This window comes from Pelophylax lessonae (genome assembly GCF_965119305.1).
Source record: "Pelophylax lessonae genome assembly, chromosome: 3".
Classification (NCBI taxonomy): Eukaryota; Metazoa; Chordata; class Amphibia; order Anura; family Ranidae; genus Pelophylax; species Pelophylax lessonae.
In genome coordinates this window covers 199,104,325-199,121,606 of record NC_138770.1, presented here as the reverse complement: position 1 = coordinate 199,121,606, position 17,282 = coordinate 199,104,325, and the positions used below count along the sequence as shown (strand labels likewise).

Below are 17,282 nucleotides of genomic sequence, written 5' to 3'. Positions count from 1 at the left end.
CTTTTTATTTATTTAGTACTTAGCACTTTTAGTTATGGCGTCTCAAATCATTCACTTTTTTCCTACAGTATATATTTTTTTTGGGGCACTCCAAAAAAATGATGGCAGCTGTATCTATTAAAATCCATTGTATGTAATAATTTAACTCTGAGTATCACTGCACTGGGAGGCGCCATTTTTTATATCTTCATGTACTGAAAACATGTAGCTGACGAAAACTTTGAAGAAAGTATTCTCGTTGATGAAATTAACATTGCTAGTACTTTCAGGTGACTGGACACTGTTAGGCTCTTGAAGTCACACTCCCTGGGCATCTCCCCTATAACCCTACCCCACTCTGTGAGTCCTAAGTTTTGTAGCAAGCAACGGAGAGTAAAGCTGGCCATATATGGATTGAAATTCATACCAGTTCACTTCTGAAGATGCCCAGTGGGAGGGACAGTGACATACTTCTAGTGTTTGGAGCGCACGCCTAGGCGGCAAGCCGAACTTTGTATCCATGCTTCTTATTTAAGCTGCAAATGTATGAATAAGTGCTTTTATACACCAATTTTTAATAAAGTCAAAACTTTATTATGCCAAGGAGATCTCTTGATATTTTTCCATGACACACTGCAACTGTATTTGATCATACCACTGGAGGAAACAAGAGAGGTGAGATACCATTAATCACACCAGGATACTGCAATTGAGATGCCTCGGTGAGTGGGGAGTGCAGGCGGGGAGCACAGAGGAGTGAAACTGCACTTTAAGAAATTCATCTGCATGAGCACATTGTATTGCACAATGGACTTTTGCTTATTAGGATTGATTGCATAAGCACCTTAAATCATCACTGTTCGCTGTTTATAGAATTCATGAATGGTTTAGACTTAATTTATTTGTTAATTTCTGAGCCAATTGCAATTTATGGTAAGAACAGCGCTTGGTCTCTCATTATCTAACGATTAAGGTTCATTAACCCCATACCCTGGCAGCAGCTCTAATATTCATGTTTAATTGGAATTTTATTATTATTTATTATCATTTACATAGTTAGTGCTATTTAGCACATCACCATAGTGCGGGGGCATCATCTTAATTTCTTTCAAATCTTTTTATTGGATTTTGATAAATGCAAACAAGTAAATAACATATATCGAACTTTGGCTAAATAGAATTTAAACAAGTAACATAGCCAAATAGAAAAACAAGCATATATAATACAAAACTATTAAAAAAAATCGTACCCTGTGGGTGTTTGATGTTTGTATTATAGACCTAGTGCGGTTAAAAAGGCAAGTTACAACGGGTTTTACCATGTTCAGGGGGACTAGATCCGTGTTCCGGACACCCCCCAAGGGATCAAGCTGTGTCCGGACCACAGATGCACCCCCCTGCGGGGAGATAGGTCTTTTTCTTAGTTAAAAGGGTGGTTGAGGGGGGGAACCCTCTCTTTGTGTTAGAAAAAGGTGGGTGGTGAGGGGATTAGAATGGGGAAGGCTCAATGAGTCTTAAACCTGTTAAGGGTCAGTACATGGGCGTATCAGGTGTTGGTGGAGAGATGGGGGGGGGTAGGGAGTGGCAGGGAGTGGCAGGGGGGAGTATAAGGGAGGTAGTATAATGGTATATGGAATTTAATGTATTATGGTGGAAGGCTTTTTGGTAACATTGTGACCAAGAATAAATCGGATCTGAGGGGTGTGGGTTTAGACCGAGACTGTTTGTGCGATAGAGGTATTTGTGTGGTCCTGGAGAACGTTAGTAGTAGCGAAATCAAGCCAAGGAGCCCATTGTTTGTAATATTTTTCAGGGGATTCCCTAGCCTGGTGGATTAGTTCTTCCATCTCTGCTACTTTGGTTATGCGAGAAAACCATTCTTTAATGGATGGAGGAGTTGTTGTCTTCCAATGACAGGGGATGCACATTTTGGCTGCATTAATAAGATGAAGCATGAGTGATTTTTTATAGACAGATTGAGGAAGTGAGGTGTGATGGAGAAGGTACTGTGCAGGGGAATATTCAATTGTGTACGTAGTGATTTTCAAAATTGTGTCATGTACTGCTTTCCAAAAGGGTTGTATAAGATGGCACTCCCACCATATATGTAGTAATGTACCTTTCTCTTTGCAACATCTCCAGCAAAGGGGAGAGTTGGCGGCATTAATCTTGTGCAATTTATCAGGTGTCAGGTACCATTTTGTGAAAATTTTCATACCATTTTCCTGTACAGATACGTTAAGAGAGCCTTTGTGTATGTGTGAAAAGATTTTTCCCCAATCTGAATAGGAGAGGTGAATCGAAAGCTCTTCCTCCCACTTTTGACAAGTTTTATCTGGGCTGGTATCATTTTGTGGGGACAAGAGTGTATTTATATTTGAAATCAAATGACGTTGGGGTTCCGTCTGTAGGCATAGTAGTTCAAAGGGGGACAGAGGTTTGGACCACGACGCAATTCTTTTGGGAGCGAGTAAGAATTGTCTGATTTGGAGATAGTTGAAAAAGGGTATACCGTGGCTGGGAAATCGGGTTTTTAAGGATTCAAAAGAACAAAGGATACCATTGTGGAAGAGGTGTTCAGCTCTCTGAGGATTTTCTGAGTCAATGATAAGGCTGTTATGAAGTTTAAGACCCCGTGGGAAGTTGGGGTTATTGGAGAGGGGGGTTAGGGGTCCAGGGGCTGATGCCAGGTCAAAATTCTTACACATCTGCCTAAAGACCAATAAGGAAGCATTGATCAATGGGTGTTTTGTATGTGGTTTGTGAGTTAGAAGAGGGTCAATCCAAGGGAGTTGTTTTGTTGGGATTTTTGACATCGAGCTTTCAAGAGTGACCCAGTCCTTAGAAGGTGCGTGAATATGCCAATCAACTACTCTAGTGAGATGGCAGGACCAATAATATTTGAGCAGATCTGGAAGTCCCACCCTACCCTGAAGTTTTGGAGATGTGAGTCTACCCCAGTTTAGCCTAGGACATTTGGAGGACCAAACAAATTCAGTGCAGATTCGCTTGTATTCTAGAAAAAAGGAGGAGGGGAGTTTGATAGGGATTGTTTGTAGAAGATATAGCAGTCTTGGTAAGATATTCATTTTAATGAGTGCGATTTTACCAAACCAAGAAAAGGGGCAGTTTTTCCACTCCAATAAGTCATGTTTGATGGAGCGATGTAGTTTTGCATGGTTTAAGGAGTACAAGTCCTTAAGAGAAGTGGGGATTTGAATGCCTAAATAGGTAATCGAGTGGGGATCCCATAAGAATGGGAAGTTTGCTTTACACAGACTGAGGGTTTTTTCTGGGAGAGAAATATTTAGAGCATTAGATTTGGTGTAGTTAATTTTAAGATTTGAGATTGTTTGAAAGGTTGTGAGTTCTTGGAGCAAATTAGGGATTGTGGTAAGGGGTTCAGTGAGAAAGAGGAGAATATCGTCCGCATACGCCGCTACCTTATAATGTTTATCGGCAATAGTGACTCCCTTGATGTCGTGCTGTGCACGAAGTCGACATAGAAAGGGTTCTAGTGTAATGATGAAAATGAGCGGAGAGAGGGGGCATCCTTGTCGTGTACCGTTTGACACAGGGAAGGCGTCCGACAGGTGGTTGTTTACCCTGACACTGGCTTTAGGTTCGGCATATAGGGCCAAAATAAATTGTAGCATTTGGTCGCCAATACCGACTGCTTTTAGTGCTTCGGACATGTAGTCCCATGCCACTCTGTCGAACGCCTTCTCCGCGTCGAAGGACAAGAAAAACCCCTGTGTTTTCGAATTGTTAAGCCAATGATGTATGTTTAATGCTTTGAGGGTGTTGTCCCTAGCCTCTCTCCCTGGAACAAATCCAATTTGGTCAAGCGAAATGATATCTGGGATAAGGGGGAGTAATCAATTTGCCAGTATCTTAGCGTACCATTTGATATCTAAATTCAGGAGGGAAATGGGTCTATAGTTTGTCACTAGGGTGTCATCTTTTCCAGGCTTAGGAATAACAGTGATGTGTGCTTCGAGTAAGTCAGGGCATGTCTTGGTTGCAAATGTTTTGGAGTTAAAGGTTTGAAGGAAGTGCGGGGTCAGTGTGTCAGCAAATAGTTTGTAGTATGATGCAGTCAGACCATTGGGACCTGGGCTTTTTCCGTTTTTAATTTGTTTGAGCGCTATATTGGCTTCTTCAGCTGATAAGGGCTGGTTTAGCGAATTGATTGATTCAGTAGAGTGGGGACCTGGGGCATATTTGGTTAAAAAGGCTTTTATTTTGTCGATTCTGAGATTGTCTGTATTGTTAATATTTGGGTTTAAATTATATAATTCAGAATAGTATTTAACAAATTGTTTGGCAATGCCTTCGTTAGAAGATATTCTATTGCCAGTGGGATCTATAATCGCGTGGATGGTTCTTATTGCTTTCTTTGCCTGAATAGCCCTGGCCAAGAGTTTGCCTGATTTATTTCCAAATTCGTAGTAAAGTTTGTGTTGTAGTGAGAATTTCCATTTAACTATTTTACCCAATATTTCTAAGAGCTCGGTTCTTGCTTGTGTTAATTCTGAGAGGGATTGAGTAGCTAAGGATTGTTTGTGAACATTTTCAAGTGTACGGATTTTTTGTGTGAGTTGTGTAATGTGAGCTTGTTGCATTTTTTTTCCTTTTAGACGCTAAGGAGATTATTTCACCTCTAATTACACATTTATGGGCAGCCCATATGGTGGCTGGATGGAGATCAGGGTTGGAGTTCTCGGCAAAGTAGTGTGTTAGATTATTTTTGATTGATTTTACGTAGTCGGGATTAGAAAGCAGCGAGTTGTCTAGGCGCCAGATATTTGAATTTGGTCGTCGAGAGGGGAGCGTTAGGGAAAGGTAAATGGGGTGATGATCTGAAACAATCATTGGTTCAATGTCTGTCTTAAGCAGAGATTGGACAAAGTTTTGAGAGATGAAAAAGTAATCAATTCTTGTGTAGCTATTGTGGGGGTTGGAGAAGAAAGTAAAGTCTTTAGTATTCGGGTTCATAGTGCGCCATGTATCATGTAGTGTTAGTTTGTGCAGTTCTGTTTTAATTGCTTTAAGACAGGGTTCGACAAATACCAGGCGCCAGGTCGCCGTTGCGACTAGAACATGTGTCCTGGCGCCTGGATTATTGTCAGTGACAGGTGCCTCTGCTACAGGACGGGGTCTTGGCTGGGAACGTGATTAGCGGCGGCGGCGGGGATGGAGCAGGAAGAGAGCAGCGCAGCCACTGCTGACATGGCGGGAGGAGTGAGCAGCCAGAGGCTGAGCTCTTGAGAAGAGGTGCTGAGGCAGGAGCAGTTCATAGAGACGAGAGGGGGGGGGCGTGGCCGACCGGGAACCTGCATGGACGCGCTCTGATCCGGCTCCCGCTTCCATTAGGCTCGTAGCGACTATTACAGCTTCCCCAGCCTTCCATCTCGCCCGCTCTGCACCCGCACGGCACCCCTACGAGCAGGACAGCATGACCCGCAAGCGAAAGGACACCTCGAAGCCTAAGAAACATAGAGACGGGAGAAGTGCGAGGAGGTAATCCCCTGCCTGCCAACATGTCCAGCCCGGGCACACCAAATTATTTATTTTTTATCAGTTGGATGCAGAATTTATAAATCTCGGTTTTAGATTTTTTTCCCTTTTTTTTTCTTGCTTTATCATATTTTCCAATAGCTTACTGAGCCTAGTAGTCCTCCAAACTTTTTGTTGCATAGTTCATTTGTTAATTTTTCATTTGCGGCAATGAAGTGAATACAGTCATTTTAATTTTAGCCCCATAATGAAAAAAAGGGAGGGGGGAGAGCCAATCCCATGTACAAACCTACAAAAATATACAGCATATATCACCTGTATCCTGTGCAATGTATCAAATATTACTTGGAAAATACACAACACAATATTGCTTAATTCATGTGCAAATAAAAAAACAAAATATCACTCTCTAATAAAGTGCTAATAAAAAAAAACAAAGTGCATATATAAAAAACTGTCAAATTATAAAGTACAACTTTATCATGCCAAAAAATATCAAGCCCCGCAAACCCCCCCCCCCCCGCAAACCCCCCCCCCCTCTTTTTTTTTTTTTTTTTTCATTCTAAGATTTTTTAATGCATCAAAAACAGCATAGCAGCTTTTCCCTTATCCTGTTTTTTACTTTAGAATTTATGTATATTTTCACGGGGCTGTTGACACCCAGTATATTCCAGTAGTGCACGTTTTCCTGTCTTTTAACACAATGTTAGCTCCATGTATAACAGCATGGCATACAGCCCTGTACATAAATTGTCCGATACGGATTCTTGGCAGGTCTGAAAGAAGACGTCTCTCCCTCCCCCCCAAAATGTGCCACCACCCACCCATTTCCACCGCCCGCACCTATGTGCAGCCTTCTCCACAAGGACAATATATGACCACAGATGTTGAATCTGACAGTTCCTGTGAGTAGGATCGTCACAGAGTCCTAACAAAAAAAAAAAACTGGCTCCTAACTTTTTTAGCTGGCTCCTAGATTCAAAGAAAATTTGTCAAGCCCTGCTTTAAGAGTTTTGTACGATAAAGCAGAGGAACCCGAAGACGTGTCAAGAAGAGGGTTAAGGGCTACGTTAAAATCCCCGCCCACAATCATAATTTCCGATTGGAGATTAGTCAAACGTCCTAAGACGTCTTTAAAAAAGGGTATGTGGTCTGTGTTGGGGGCGTAGATGTTTACCAGTGTTATAGGTAGCTCAAAAATGGTACCTTTGAGAAGAATAAATCTGCCTTGGGGGTCGGTAATGGAGTCAAGTATCTTTAGAGGGCAATGTTTAGAAATTAGAATTGAAACCCCTTTTGATTTAGATTCCGAGTTCGGTGCGTGGTATACGGATGTATACTGCTTGTTATACAGTTTAGGGACATTATCTGCGCGGAAGTGCGTTTCCTGGACGAATATAATATCTGCTTTGGATGAGCGAACAGATAAAAAACATTTTAAACGTTTTTCTGGTGTGTTCAGGCCATTGGCATTAATGGAGTAGAGTGAAAGTATTCTGGGAGGGGGATCTGGTGGTGGGGGAGGTGTCGCGTGAGAGGCCATCCTCGATGAGTTGAAGAATATAGTTGCGTGTGTCAGAAGGAGGTTCGAGTTGATGGACGAGTGGGGAATAAGGATAGGAGGTTAAGGGCCTAGTAATGTGGAAACTGAGCCTGATACTGTGTGATTTGTGGGAAAGGAGCGAGAAGGGAAGAAGGATAGGGAAATAAGGAATCAAGGTCTGGGACCAGGAGGACCTGCCTACCTGTCTGTCCTATGGACCTAGGTGTAAATAAGCTGAGTGAGTTGTATTCAGGAGTCTATCAGTACAAAAACTGAAAAAGAGAATTCTCTGTTTGGGGGTTGGAGTTGTCCTAGTCAGGGGATACCTGCGATGACCGAACGATCGGAGGCCGCTGCCACAAATGTTCAATAGTAACAGTTTTTAACATCGGGAGTACAGTGAAAAACAGAGGAATGTGGTTATTGTATGTAAGTTGCCAGTAAGGGGGTCATGGTGAGAAGAAGTTAACAGGTGGTCGGGTTATGTGGGACGGTGGGAGTTCGAAGGATTTATTAATGTTGTAGTATAAGCTACAGGGGACACTGTATCTTTCGGATTGTTGAATACAATAAGAATTAGCAAAGGCATGTATCAAACAATTGACATTAACAAGAGATAGCATTAACCGTAATGCAACAATAAACAGTGATGAATAGAATTCCGTTGTTAAACATCACCTGGTCTTATTGGTGTAGTTAAGTAGATGTGATATATTAATGAAGGATGCAAAAGGTTTATTAACCTTCTGGGGTGGTATATGTACTGAGGTCATTCCGCGTTTGTCGATGGTGTCTCGATCGCTCCTCCACCATACAGTGGAAGAAGGAGTGAGATCCCATATCGGAGCAAGCTGTGATGTCGTAGTCTGGACCATTAGTGTAATAGTCGTGTAATGTACCAGTATACATCTATATCTTATGAGTAATATAAACAACCAATACTGAGGATAGTCAAATAATCTGTTCAATATGCATAAGCGGGTAGCTAATGATTCCAATAATATATACTTTGGCAAGGGAGTGCGGGACAAAGTAAGAGGGACTATATGGTCAATCTCCGTCGCCAAGGTATAGGGGTTATTATTCAGATTTTGTACGGAAAATGATAAAAAAAAGAAAGAAACCTTGAGTTAATGGTCGCAGTCTCTTAAATATTGTTTTGCGTAAGAAGAAGTAGGATCTTAGCGGCCTACTAAAAGGGTTCCTCTTGTATTCATCTTAATTTCAAATTAATAAAATTGGCTTCTTTTGTCCCATCGCCAACTCAAAATGATCTTACATAGAAACATAGAAAAGTGCCAGCCAAAAAAGACAGAGTAGTCCATAGAGTCTGCCCATTTTATTTTTTTGTTAACTTTTTTGTCTGAGTATAGATCTTATGTTTGTCCCAAACATTTTTGAAGGCATTTACTGTTGACTGTCTCACTACTTCTGCTGGAAGTTTATTCCAAGGATCAACTACCCTTTCATTAAAAAAACACTTTCTAAAATTAGTTTTGAACTTTCCTCTGGTTTGAGGTCATGTCTCTGTATTCTTGATTTTAGTTTTATATTCAAAAAACTGCCCTGCTGAACCTTATTCACCCACTTGATGAATGTTCCCCTGCAGATTTTGTAAGTTTGCCCACCTACAAAGAAATGAAGGGTCTATGATTTTGATTATAGGTGTATTTTAAATGATAGAGACAGAATAACAACCAAAAATCCAGGAAAAAAAACATTATTAACCATATTTGATCCCCAAGCAAATCATGTTTTATTACTTGGTGGAGTAACCCTTGCTGGAACGCATAGAGGTAATACGTTTCTTGTAGTTGGTTACCAGGTTTGCACACACCTCAGGAGGAATTTTGGTCCACTCTTATGCACATACAGTATCTTCTCTAAATCCTTAAGGTTTCTTGGCTGTCGCTTGGCAACTCAAAGTTTCATCTCACTCCATTAATTATCTATAGGATTAAGCTCTGCAGGCAACTCGATGACCTTAATGTGCTTCTTCTTGAGCCACTCCTATTTTGCCATGGCGGTATGTTTTGGGTTATTATCATACAGAAAGACCCATCCATGACCCATCTTCAGGGGTCTGGCTGAGGAAAGAAGGTTCTCATCCAAGATTTTACAATACAAGGCCCCGTCCATTGGTCCCTCATTGCGGCAAAGTCGGCCTGTAGCCTTTTTTTTTTCCATACTCTTTATTGCATATCAAAAACATACATAATAATAAAAATTACATTTACAATTTTTTACGTTAATCGTTCTATTGATCTACTCTAGCTCTCACTAGTTCCTTCCATACTACACCATTTACTCCAAATTTTCTGATATTTCGGTAGGTTTCCCCTACTTTCATACATAACATTTGCATATGCTATGATATGCCTTCATCCATTCTGTGATAGGAGTTATATCTTGCATCCATCTCTTAGCAATTTGTTTTCAAACCTGAAAGAGTGTTTTTTGCAAAAAAAGATCTTTACATGTCCTGACCATTTTTCATAATTTAACACCCCCATCAAACATACTTCAGGGGTACAAGGCACTGGTCTTTTAATAATTTCAGATAATTTTTTTTATTACTTGACATCAATATCCCATTACCTCAGAAATCCACTTCATCTTGATGACATTGCAGACATTCTGATGATGCCCTTCTATCCAATTTATATAGTCTAATAGGGCTAAGATATATGTGGTGCATTATATACAATTGTGTCATCTTGTTATTATCTATTGGGGATACAACCAAATGCGAGGAACATATCTCCTCCCATTTCTTATCTGTAATTTCTGGGATCAGTTGGCCTGTATCTTTAGCAGAGAAATAGACCCAAAGCATAATGTTTCTACTTCTGTGCTTGACTGTAGGGATGGTGTTCTTAGAGTCATAGTCAGCATTTTTCTTCCCCCAAACACGATGAGTCGAGGTAATGCCAAAAAGCTAAATTTTGGTCTCATCTGACCACAGCGCTTTCTCCAAATCCTTCTCTGAATCATTTAGATGTTCACTGGCAAACTTCAGACCAGCCTGTACATGTGTCTTCTTGAGGAGGGGGACCTTGCGGGCGCTGCAGGGTTTTAATCCATGGTGGCGTATTGTGTTACCAATGGTTTGTTTGGTGACTGTGGTCCCAACTGCCTAGAAATCATTCACAAACTCCTCCCGTATAGTTCTGGGCTGATCCCTCACTTTTTCATGATCATCCTTACCCCAAGAGGGGAAATTCTGCATGGAGCTCCAGACCAAGGGTGATTCATGGTTATTTTGTATTCCTTCCATTTACGCATAATCGCTCCAACAGTTGTCTCCTTCTCACCAAGCCTCATGTGGCCCATTCCAGCATTGTGCAGGTCTACAATCTTGTCCCTGGCATCCTTTGGCAGCTCTTTGGTCTTGCCCATGATAGTGAGGTTTGAATGGAAGAAAGAGATTCTGTGGATGGGTGTCTTTTATACATATAACGAGTTGTCGTTAGAAGCACCTTCTTAAATTGACAGGACTAATCTCATGTGTACCACAAGAGCACATACTGTACCAAGTCTGTGGGAGCAAGATCTATTGTTGGTTGGTAGGGGATCAAATACTTATTTTACTCACTGAACTGCAACTTAATTTATAACATCTGTATTAGAGTTGCACAATTAATTGTTAAAAATTTGCAATCTTGATTTAAAATCTTGATTTACAAATTTTTAACAATTAATTGTTAAAAATTTGCAATCTTGATTTACAAGATTACAAAAGTATATGTGCTCTGCATAGTTTAAAGTCTTCGCATGCAACTTTTATCTGAATGGTTTTACAGGAAAGTGGTGAAAGCTGCCAACATTCAAAGCAACAGACCTTGTGCAGGTTCCAGGTTAGTGACCTTAGTTACATTGAAACCAAATAAGTACAACTTAATGTCCCTGAAACATGTATGTATGTATGTACTCAATTTGTCAGAGAATGGCTGCTTTTATCAGAAGTCACATCTCTGAAAATATAAAATGTTTTCATATTTTAACAGGTTTTTTATATTCCTTTTTTTAATAAGGAGGTAAAGTGATACTAAACACACACTGTTTAAATATTGTCTCTTCTATTTCTGCATGTGGATAATGGCACTGTAACTATTTTAATAAAAAAAAACATCCAAGTACTGTTTTCCTAATCAATATACAGCTATCAGATGACCCAGATCTTTCCCAGCCTGCCTGAAGGGAAACCTAAGCAGGAGAAGCTTCTAGTCCTCTGCTGTTGGTCACATGTTCAAATTAAAAAAACAGCCTTTGGAATACAGAGTAAAAATAAATAAATAATACCAGAGAAATGTTTTAAATTGACATACAAATATATATTTGAAATCAAATATTTATTATTTTGTGGAAATACCATTGTGTGGGCAGATGTTTGCCAATCACAGGCTGTGTCACACCCCTCCAGCCTGTGTTTTAAAATAAGAGGGAGGTGAAGCCTCTATTGATCTACATGTAGTATTATCCTGCCTCCATTGTGTTTAGCTAGTTAATGGGCTTGGAGAAGGAGGGAGGGAGTAGGCTGTCAATTACCACTGTGTATACACCCACATGTGTGAATCTATAGTCACATGGGAAGCTCAAATGTAATAGGGAGGAAATATCGAGCATAGAATCTCACTAAAAACTGAGCATGAGTTGCCACCAGAGCTGCAAAATCCTTAGCTGAATTGGGGACATGAACGTGGAGATATAGATCAGCAGAATCAACCAGGTTTTTTGCAGAATACAGAAAACAAAGTGAGTAGTCTGTAATACAGCATTTATGATGTGACGCTTTAAATTCAAATTACTTCAGGAAGAATTTTTGGGAGTTGACATTTGCTTTATGTGCCAGTAATAAGTATACATTTTAATCTTACCATATTCACAAAGCAGTCCAAAGTATCCTGGTAGGCAGTGACAGGTGTTGTTCCCATCCGCACACTGGCCCCCATTCCTGCAGGCACAGCCATTGGACACATCTGGGGCAAACTCAGGAGAAAAGGCAGATCACTAAAAAGTCACCACAGACTTACAATAGCAGGCACATATTTACCTAGTAACAGTATGGCAATGATTACAGACATTGTAGCAGACAATAGATACTGCAAATAATAAAATCTCTGAACAGTGCTATAGTTCCGGATCTGACATAGATGATTATTATCTGAGATAATGACTTTAAATCCCTAACTATGTCTATTGCTGCTCTTCTAATTCACCCCAGTATAAAGTCCAGTCAGGATCAACTTGCAGAATAGGTTGCTGGATGCCAGTACATTAAATACCCATTCATTCAACTCTTCGTCTGTTGGAAACACTCATCCTCTTGCTGGCAGTAACATGCAGAACTGCAGAAGAGGATAACTGACAGGAAATTGTTTTACTATGGCAGTCTCGTGAATCTACCCTATTGCCAATAAATGACACCAAATTGGATACTGAACAAAGTATCAACCAACTTATTTTCCTGTTAATTTAGATATTTAAAACCATAGAAAAACATCCTCTATTAAGCAGGTCTGTGGCATATCTTTGCCAAGCTTTGTGAAAACATCAGACATTGGTTGGACAGCCGTAATATCGTTTACTCCCAGGAACTCACATACATCTCTATATGTGTACACTATGGGTATACTATGGGGTTGATTTACTAAAGGTAAATTCACTGTGCACTACAAGTGCACTGCACTGAAACCAGAACACATTTTATCCTTTAAATCCTTCTATTTTTTGCGTAAGTTTGTTTGTTTGTTTGTTACACCCAATACTGATGATCTGAAGATGTATGTTAGGTAGAGCTCCTGCGTTAGCCAGTCATTAGCAGATGTATTGTAATCTTAGTGTAGTAAATCTGCAGTAACCTTCGTTATGAAGCAGATTTTTGGCAATGTTGTTTGTGAAATCATATATGTGATGCTTACTGCTACCACAATCGCATGCTTAAAGCCCACATTTAGGTGGAGATCACATGACCTTTTAATATAGATTGCATGAATATATTCAATGTATAGAACATTAATGAACCAAGGAGTTTAGTGCACTACTGCCCATGGTGCAACCATTTTTAATGGAGGAAGATCTGTAATGACCATTATTAGAAGGAAAGATCAGAGAAAAGCCCAGTACACATGGGCCAAATGTCGAGCGGCATCAGCCGGTTCAATAAAAAACGTCTGACATTCAGCCTGTGTGTATGGCAGCCAGTCCAACAGAAGCCGGAAAGCCGGCTCCCAATCAGTGCAGTCCCCGGCCATCACCCTGTGAGAAAACAATAGCTCAGTAGGGGAGATTGCTGTACTAACGTTGGATTGTTAGTACAGCAGCTCTGACCTAAGCTGTCTGTTTTTTTTTTCATTCAACCAAATAAAAACCGGATAGTGTGTACTAGGCTTAATCCAGAAGATTGCTGATTGTGGTAATTACCTCTGGTAATCTTATGGAAGCAGAACTCCAATAATGGAAAGATAAAAAGAACTGAATGAGATGGAAATACAGAAGTTATCAATATGGGAGTTATAATTTCTGATTATTTTTTTAAGGAACAAGGTCCAGGGTTTTCACCCTTCGCCCAGAACCAGCATGCAGCCATTGAGGTGTCAGGACTCCTGCTAAGGTACAATATAATAGGTGCCAAGGTACAGTATACTTAAAGGATTATGGTGAGAAGGGACGTTACACGATAAAGCCCTCTTAAAACAAACTATTCATGTGTCTCGTTCCATCACATATCCCAAAAATAGGTGGATTATACTTTATTTCAAGACAGTGGTCAGAGCCATGCAAATCATTGTTTTATACCCCACTGCCCATATGCACATTCAGAATTGCTGGCGTATAATGCAAACATGCCCTAATATCGTAAAGCCATTTATTTCAAACTGCATTCAGCTTCTTCTTTTTTTTAATCCGTAGTGGTGCAAAAACCTAAAAACAGTAAAAACCATTAAGTGCCGGTTCACATTTGTGCGATGCGGGAACGCTGCAAATAAACAGCGTGTTCCCGCATCGCATCCGCACCCCTGGCAGTTCATACTGCCATATGCGATACGCTGGGGGTGTCAATTAAAAGTTAACGACACCCCCAGATCAGATCGCAAGTTCGCACAGAATCGGACCGCACTAGTGTGAACCACCATGCAATCCGATTCTGCTGCGGACCAAAAAAAGGGTGTTGTGCGTGTTTAAGTGCGATTGCGGCGCAAATTCAGCCATACAAACTGTATGGCTGAATTTGCACCGCACAGAGATCGCGTGTAATTTTAGGAGCAGTGCGCTCCAAATTACATGCGATCTCTGTGATCGCACTAATGTGAACCGGCACTTAGTGTACAAAAAATGAGCATGTGAAACCCCCCACGCAAAAAATGCACTTAAGGGTGTGTTTTAGTCCACCAACCGAAGGGGTAGGACCTCTCCCTGATTCCCTGAAATGCAAGGCTCCTGACAGGGACATAGGGTTACAATAGTCTGCCTAGCCAGAAGGCCTGGTAGACCCAGCTCTTCTAGGTCAGCCGAAGCTGACCATAGCATACTGGGTTGAGACACCCCTCCCCACACTTTTGTGTGAGAAAACACACACTAAAGCGAAAGAGTAAAAAACAGTGGGAGAAAAATAAATGAAAATAAATAAGTGGGCAGACCCTGAGGACTGGAAATAGCCAAAAGGCCCAGTGCAGAAAAAGTTTAAGTGACTGTGACCATCTGTTTTCCAAGCCTATGGCCAGACAAGGTAGATCCACTCAAATCAGGGCCCTTCCACAGGGGGGGAATTACTCTCGGGCCCTGAGATTTCTGTTTCAGCCGGTACTGGCTTTCCAAATCCACATCACGCCAGCTCAGGTCAAGCCAGAATGATAGCACAGCACCCCTACTAGACACTGATAAGAACAGATACTACACTTGATCTTAGCCAAAAGGCTGAGAAACTGCATACAGGTGTTTCAGGCTAGTTGGCCATCATCAGTGCTTTGTATGGAAACCATTTCTTCTATGGAGTAAGGCTTGAGACCCAACGAGATTGTGTAACCATACAGGTTATGGTGAGAAGGTCTGAAGTTATCAAAAGGCCCTCACTCAATGCACAGCATAATAAAACCTTCTTAAAACATAAGGTAATTACATCTTATTCTTTTATATTTTCCAAAAAAAGATTACTCATCATTTCTATTATTGTGCTACGATACCTATGATGCAAATGTTTGTTTGCCTGGAAAAGATGATTATGTGGAAGATACTCACGGTTCTCGCAGTTTAACCCAGTGTATCCAGCAGGACATTCACACAGGTATGCCCCCTCAGCTTCTTGACATATGCCATTGTTCTGACATGGAGAGGAAGAGCAGGCCCCTGGTACTTCCAAGATCTCTAGAACATAAGGAGAATGTGTTCATTACAAGTGTCTATGGGATATTCCGTGTTCTATGGTCACCAAATGCCAACATTATTGCATAAGATTAAAGGGGTTGAAAAGTCAGATGGTTTGATTTTTTTAAATGCATTTTGGCATTAAGATAAAAAGCCTTCTGTCTGCTCTCCTAACACTTACCAGAGGTCCCCTCTCCCAAGATTCTCCCTCCTGATTGGCTGAGACACAGCAGCGGCACCATTGGCTCCCACTGCTGTCAATCAAAGTCCCCTAGCAAGTCAGGGGAGAGAGGGGTGGGGTCGGGGCTCTGTGTCTGAACGAACACAGGGAGCTATGACTCAGCTCGGGTGCCCCATAGCAAGCTGCTTGCTGTGGGGGCACTCAACAGGAGGGAGGGGCCAGGAGCACAGAAGAGGGACCCGAGAAGAGGAGAATCTGGGCTGCTCTGTGCAAAACCAACTGCATAGAGCAGGTAAGTATAACATGTTTGTTATTTTTATAGGAAAACAAAAGAGTCTTTACAATCACTTTAAGATAACAGTGTACCATGGGATGTTCATCATTTTCACTATGAGAAGCTACAATTCACCAAGGTGATTTGACATTATATTTTACATTTAAAGTCCAGTTTTGAATAGAAGGGGGCAGGAAAAAAGCCAACGCTAAGTATTTAATATTTAATGCTATCCAAGGCTCAATTAGATAGATCAGCCATCACATCGTGTTCCAGGTGACAACAATTTTACCAGACAGAAAGTTAAAAAACTCTAATAGGGACACATACAGCTGTTGGGTCAAATCGTCACCGGGACAGCAAGTGATAGCGTATCTTTATAATGGAACGCTGAATAGTAGTAAAGACCAAATATGGGTTCTGAGGCAGGCCATACACGGTTCGAATTTCCTTCCTGCAACCACGATTTTCCCACCATTTCCCAATCAACGCAGACAGTGCTGACAGTGGAATCAGCCATTGTCTTCTCCTGTTAGGGGGGGCGTCCCTGTCAGAAGAAGAAAGTGATTGATAACCGGCCCAGATTCCAACAGTCTATGGCAATGGAACATAAATGTAAGAGCAGGATAGTTTTGCCTTAGCGAGATGTGATGTGATCTGTAGAAGTCGTGTAATTGTAGAAGTAGTGTAATTCTGGATTAGTAAAGATATAGTATTCAGTAATCAGTCATACACATATGTTTTTTCATTAGCATTTGAAAGGACAAGGCCAGCTCCAATAATCAAGTTGACACCTAGACGACAATTAAAGTGTCCCCATATGAGTAAACATAGATTGTCAGCTTCCCAAAGCCTCAAAGGAGAGGCGTAATAATTCCATCTACAAGAATCAGTAGGAGGCAATGAGTATCCCCATCTGCCAACTTTGATTGGTATCAACAGATCTAAGGAATGTATTTTATCTCTCATAAAAGCTAAAATATTAGCGGTAGAGAGATGAAAGGAATTCCTTCTGATTGTACAAATGTTGAGCTACAAGCACACAAGCACATGTAAATCTGTATTTGTAGCATGTGTAGAACCCTAGAGAAACACACATACTGTTATATGGCGCAGGATTGGGGCAGGCAGGCATTGATTGGTACTGCGTCGATCGGACCGAAGCACTGGTGTCAGAAATCCTATCCATGACTCAGCCATCAGCGCCACATTTATATTCCAATAAATTGGGGAACCTGAGATATGGAAGTTGTTCTTCCACAAAGCCAGTTCAAAACTGGGGTGTCCCCACAAGGTTTCCGGTATGCTTCTATTAAAGGATAAACTTCGGTATCCCTTTTTACTTTGATAGCAAATTGCCAATTGTGTGTCTTTTTTGTATTTTGTGTAACTCCTTTTCTTTGTATATATTTGATGCACTG

The 17,282-nt window shown here is 41.0% G+C and overlaps 1 protein-coding gene across 8 annotated transcripts in view; it reads right to left on the bottom strand.

The window, feature by feature from the left end:
* The window catches only part of SNED1 (sushi, nidogen and EGF like domains 1), a 444,915-nt gene that overhangs the window by 128,470 nt on the left and 299,163 nt on the right, over positions 1-17,282 (bottom strand). For all 8 annotated transcript variants that reach the window (XR_014225094.1, XM_082252243.1, XM_082252240.1 and 5 more), the window contains 2 exons: positions 15,281-15,406; positions 11,920-12,021 (listed from right to left, as the gene is read on the bottom strand). Coding sequence is in view for 7 of the 8 variants with exons in the window: in XM_082252243.1 (XP_082108369.1) it covers positions 11,920-12,021; positions 15,281-15,406 (228 nt within the window). In the remaining variant the exon portion in view is untranslated. The remainder of the gene's footprint in view (positions 1-11,919; positions 12,022-15,280; positions 15,407-17,282) is intronic.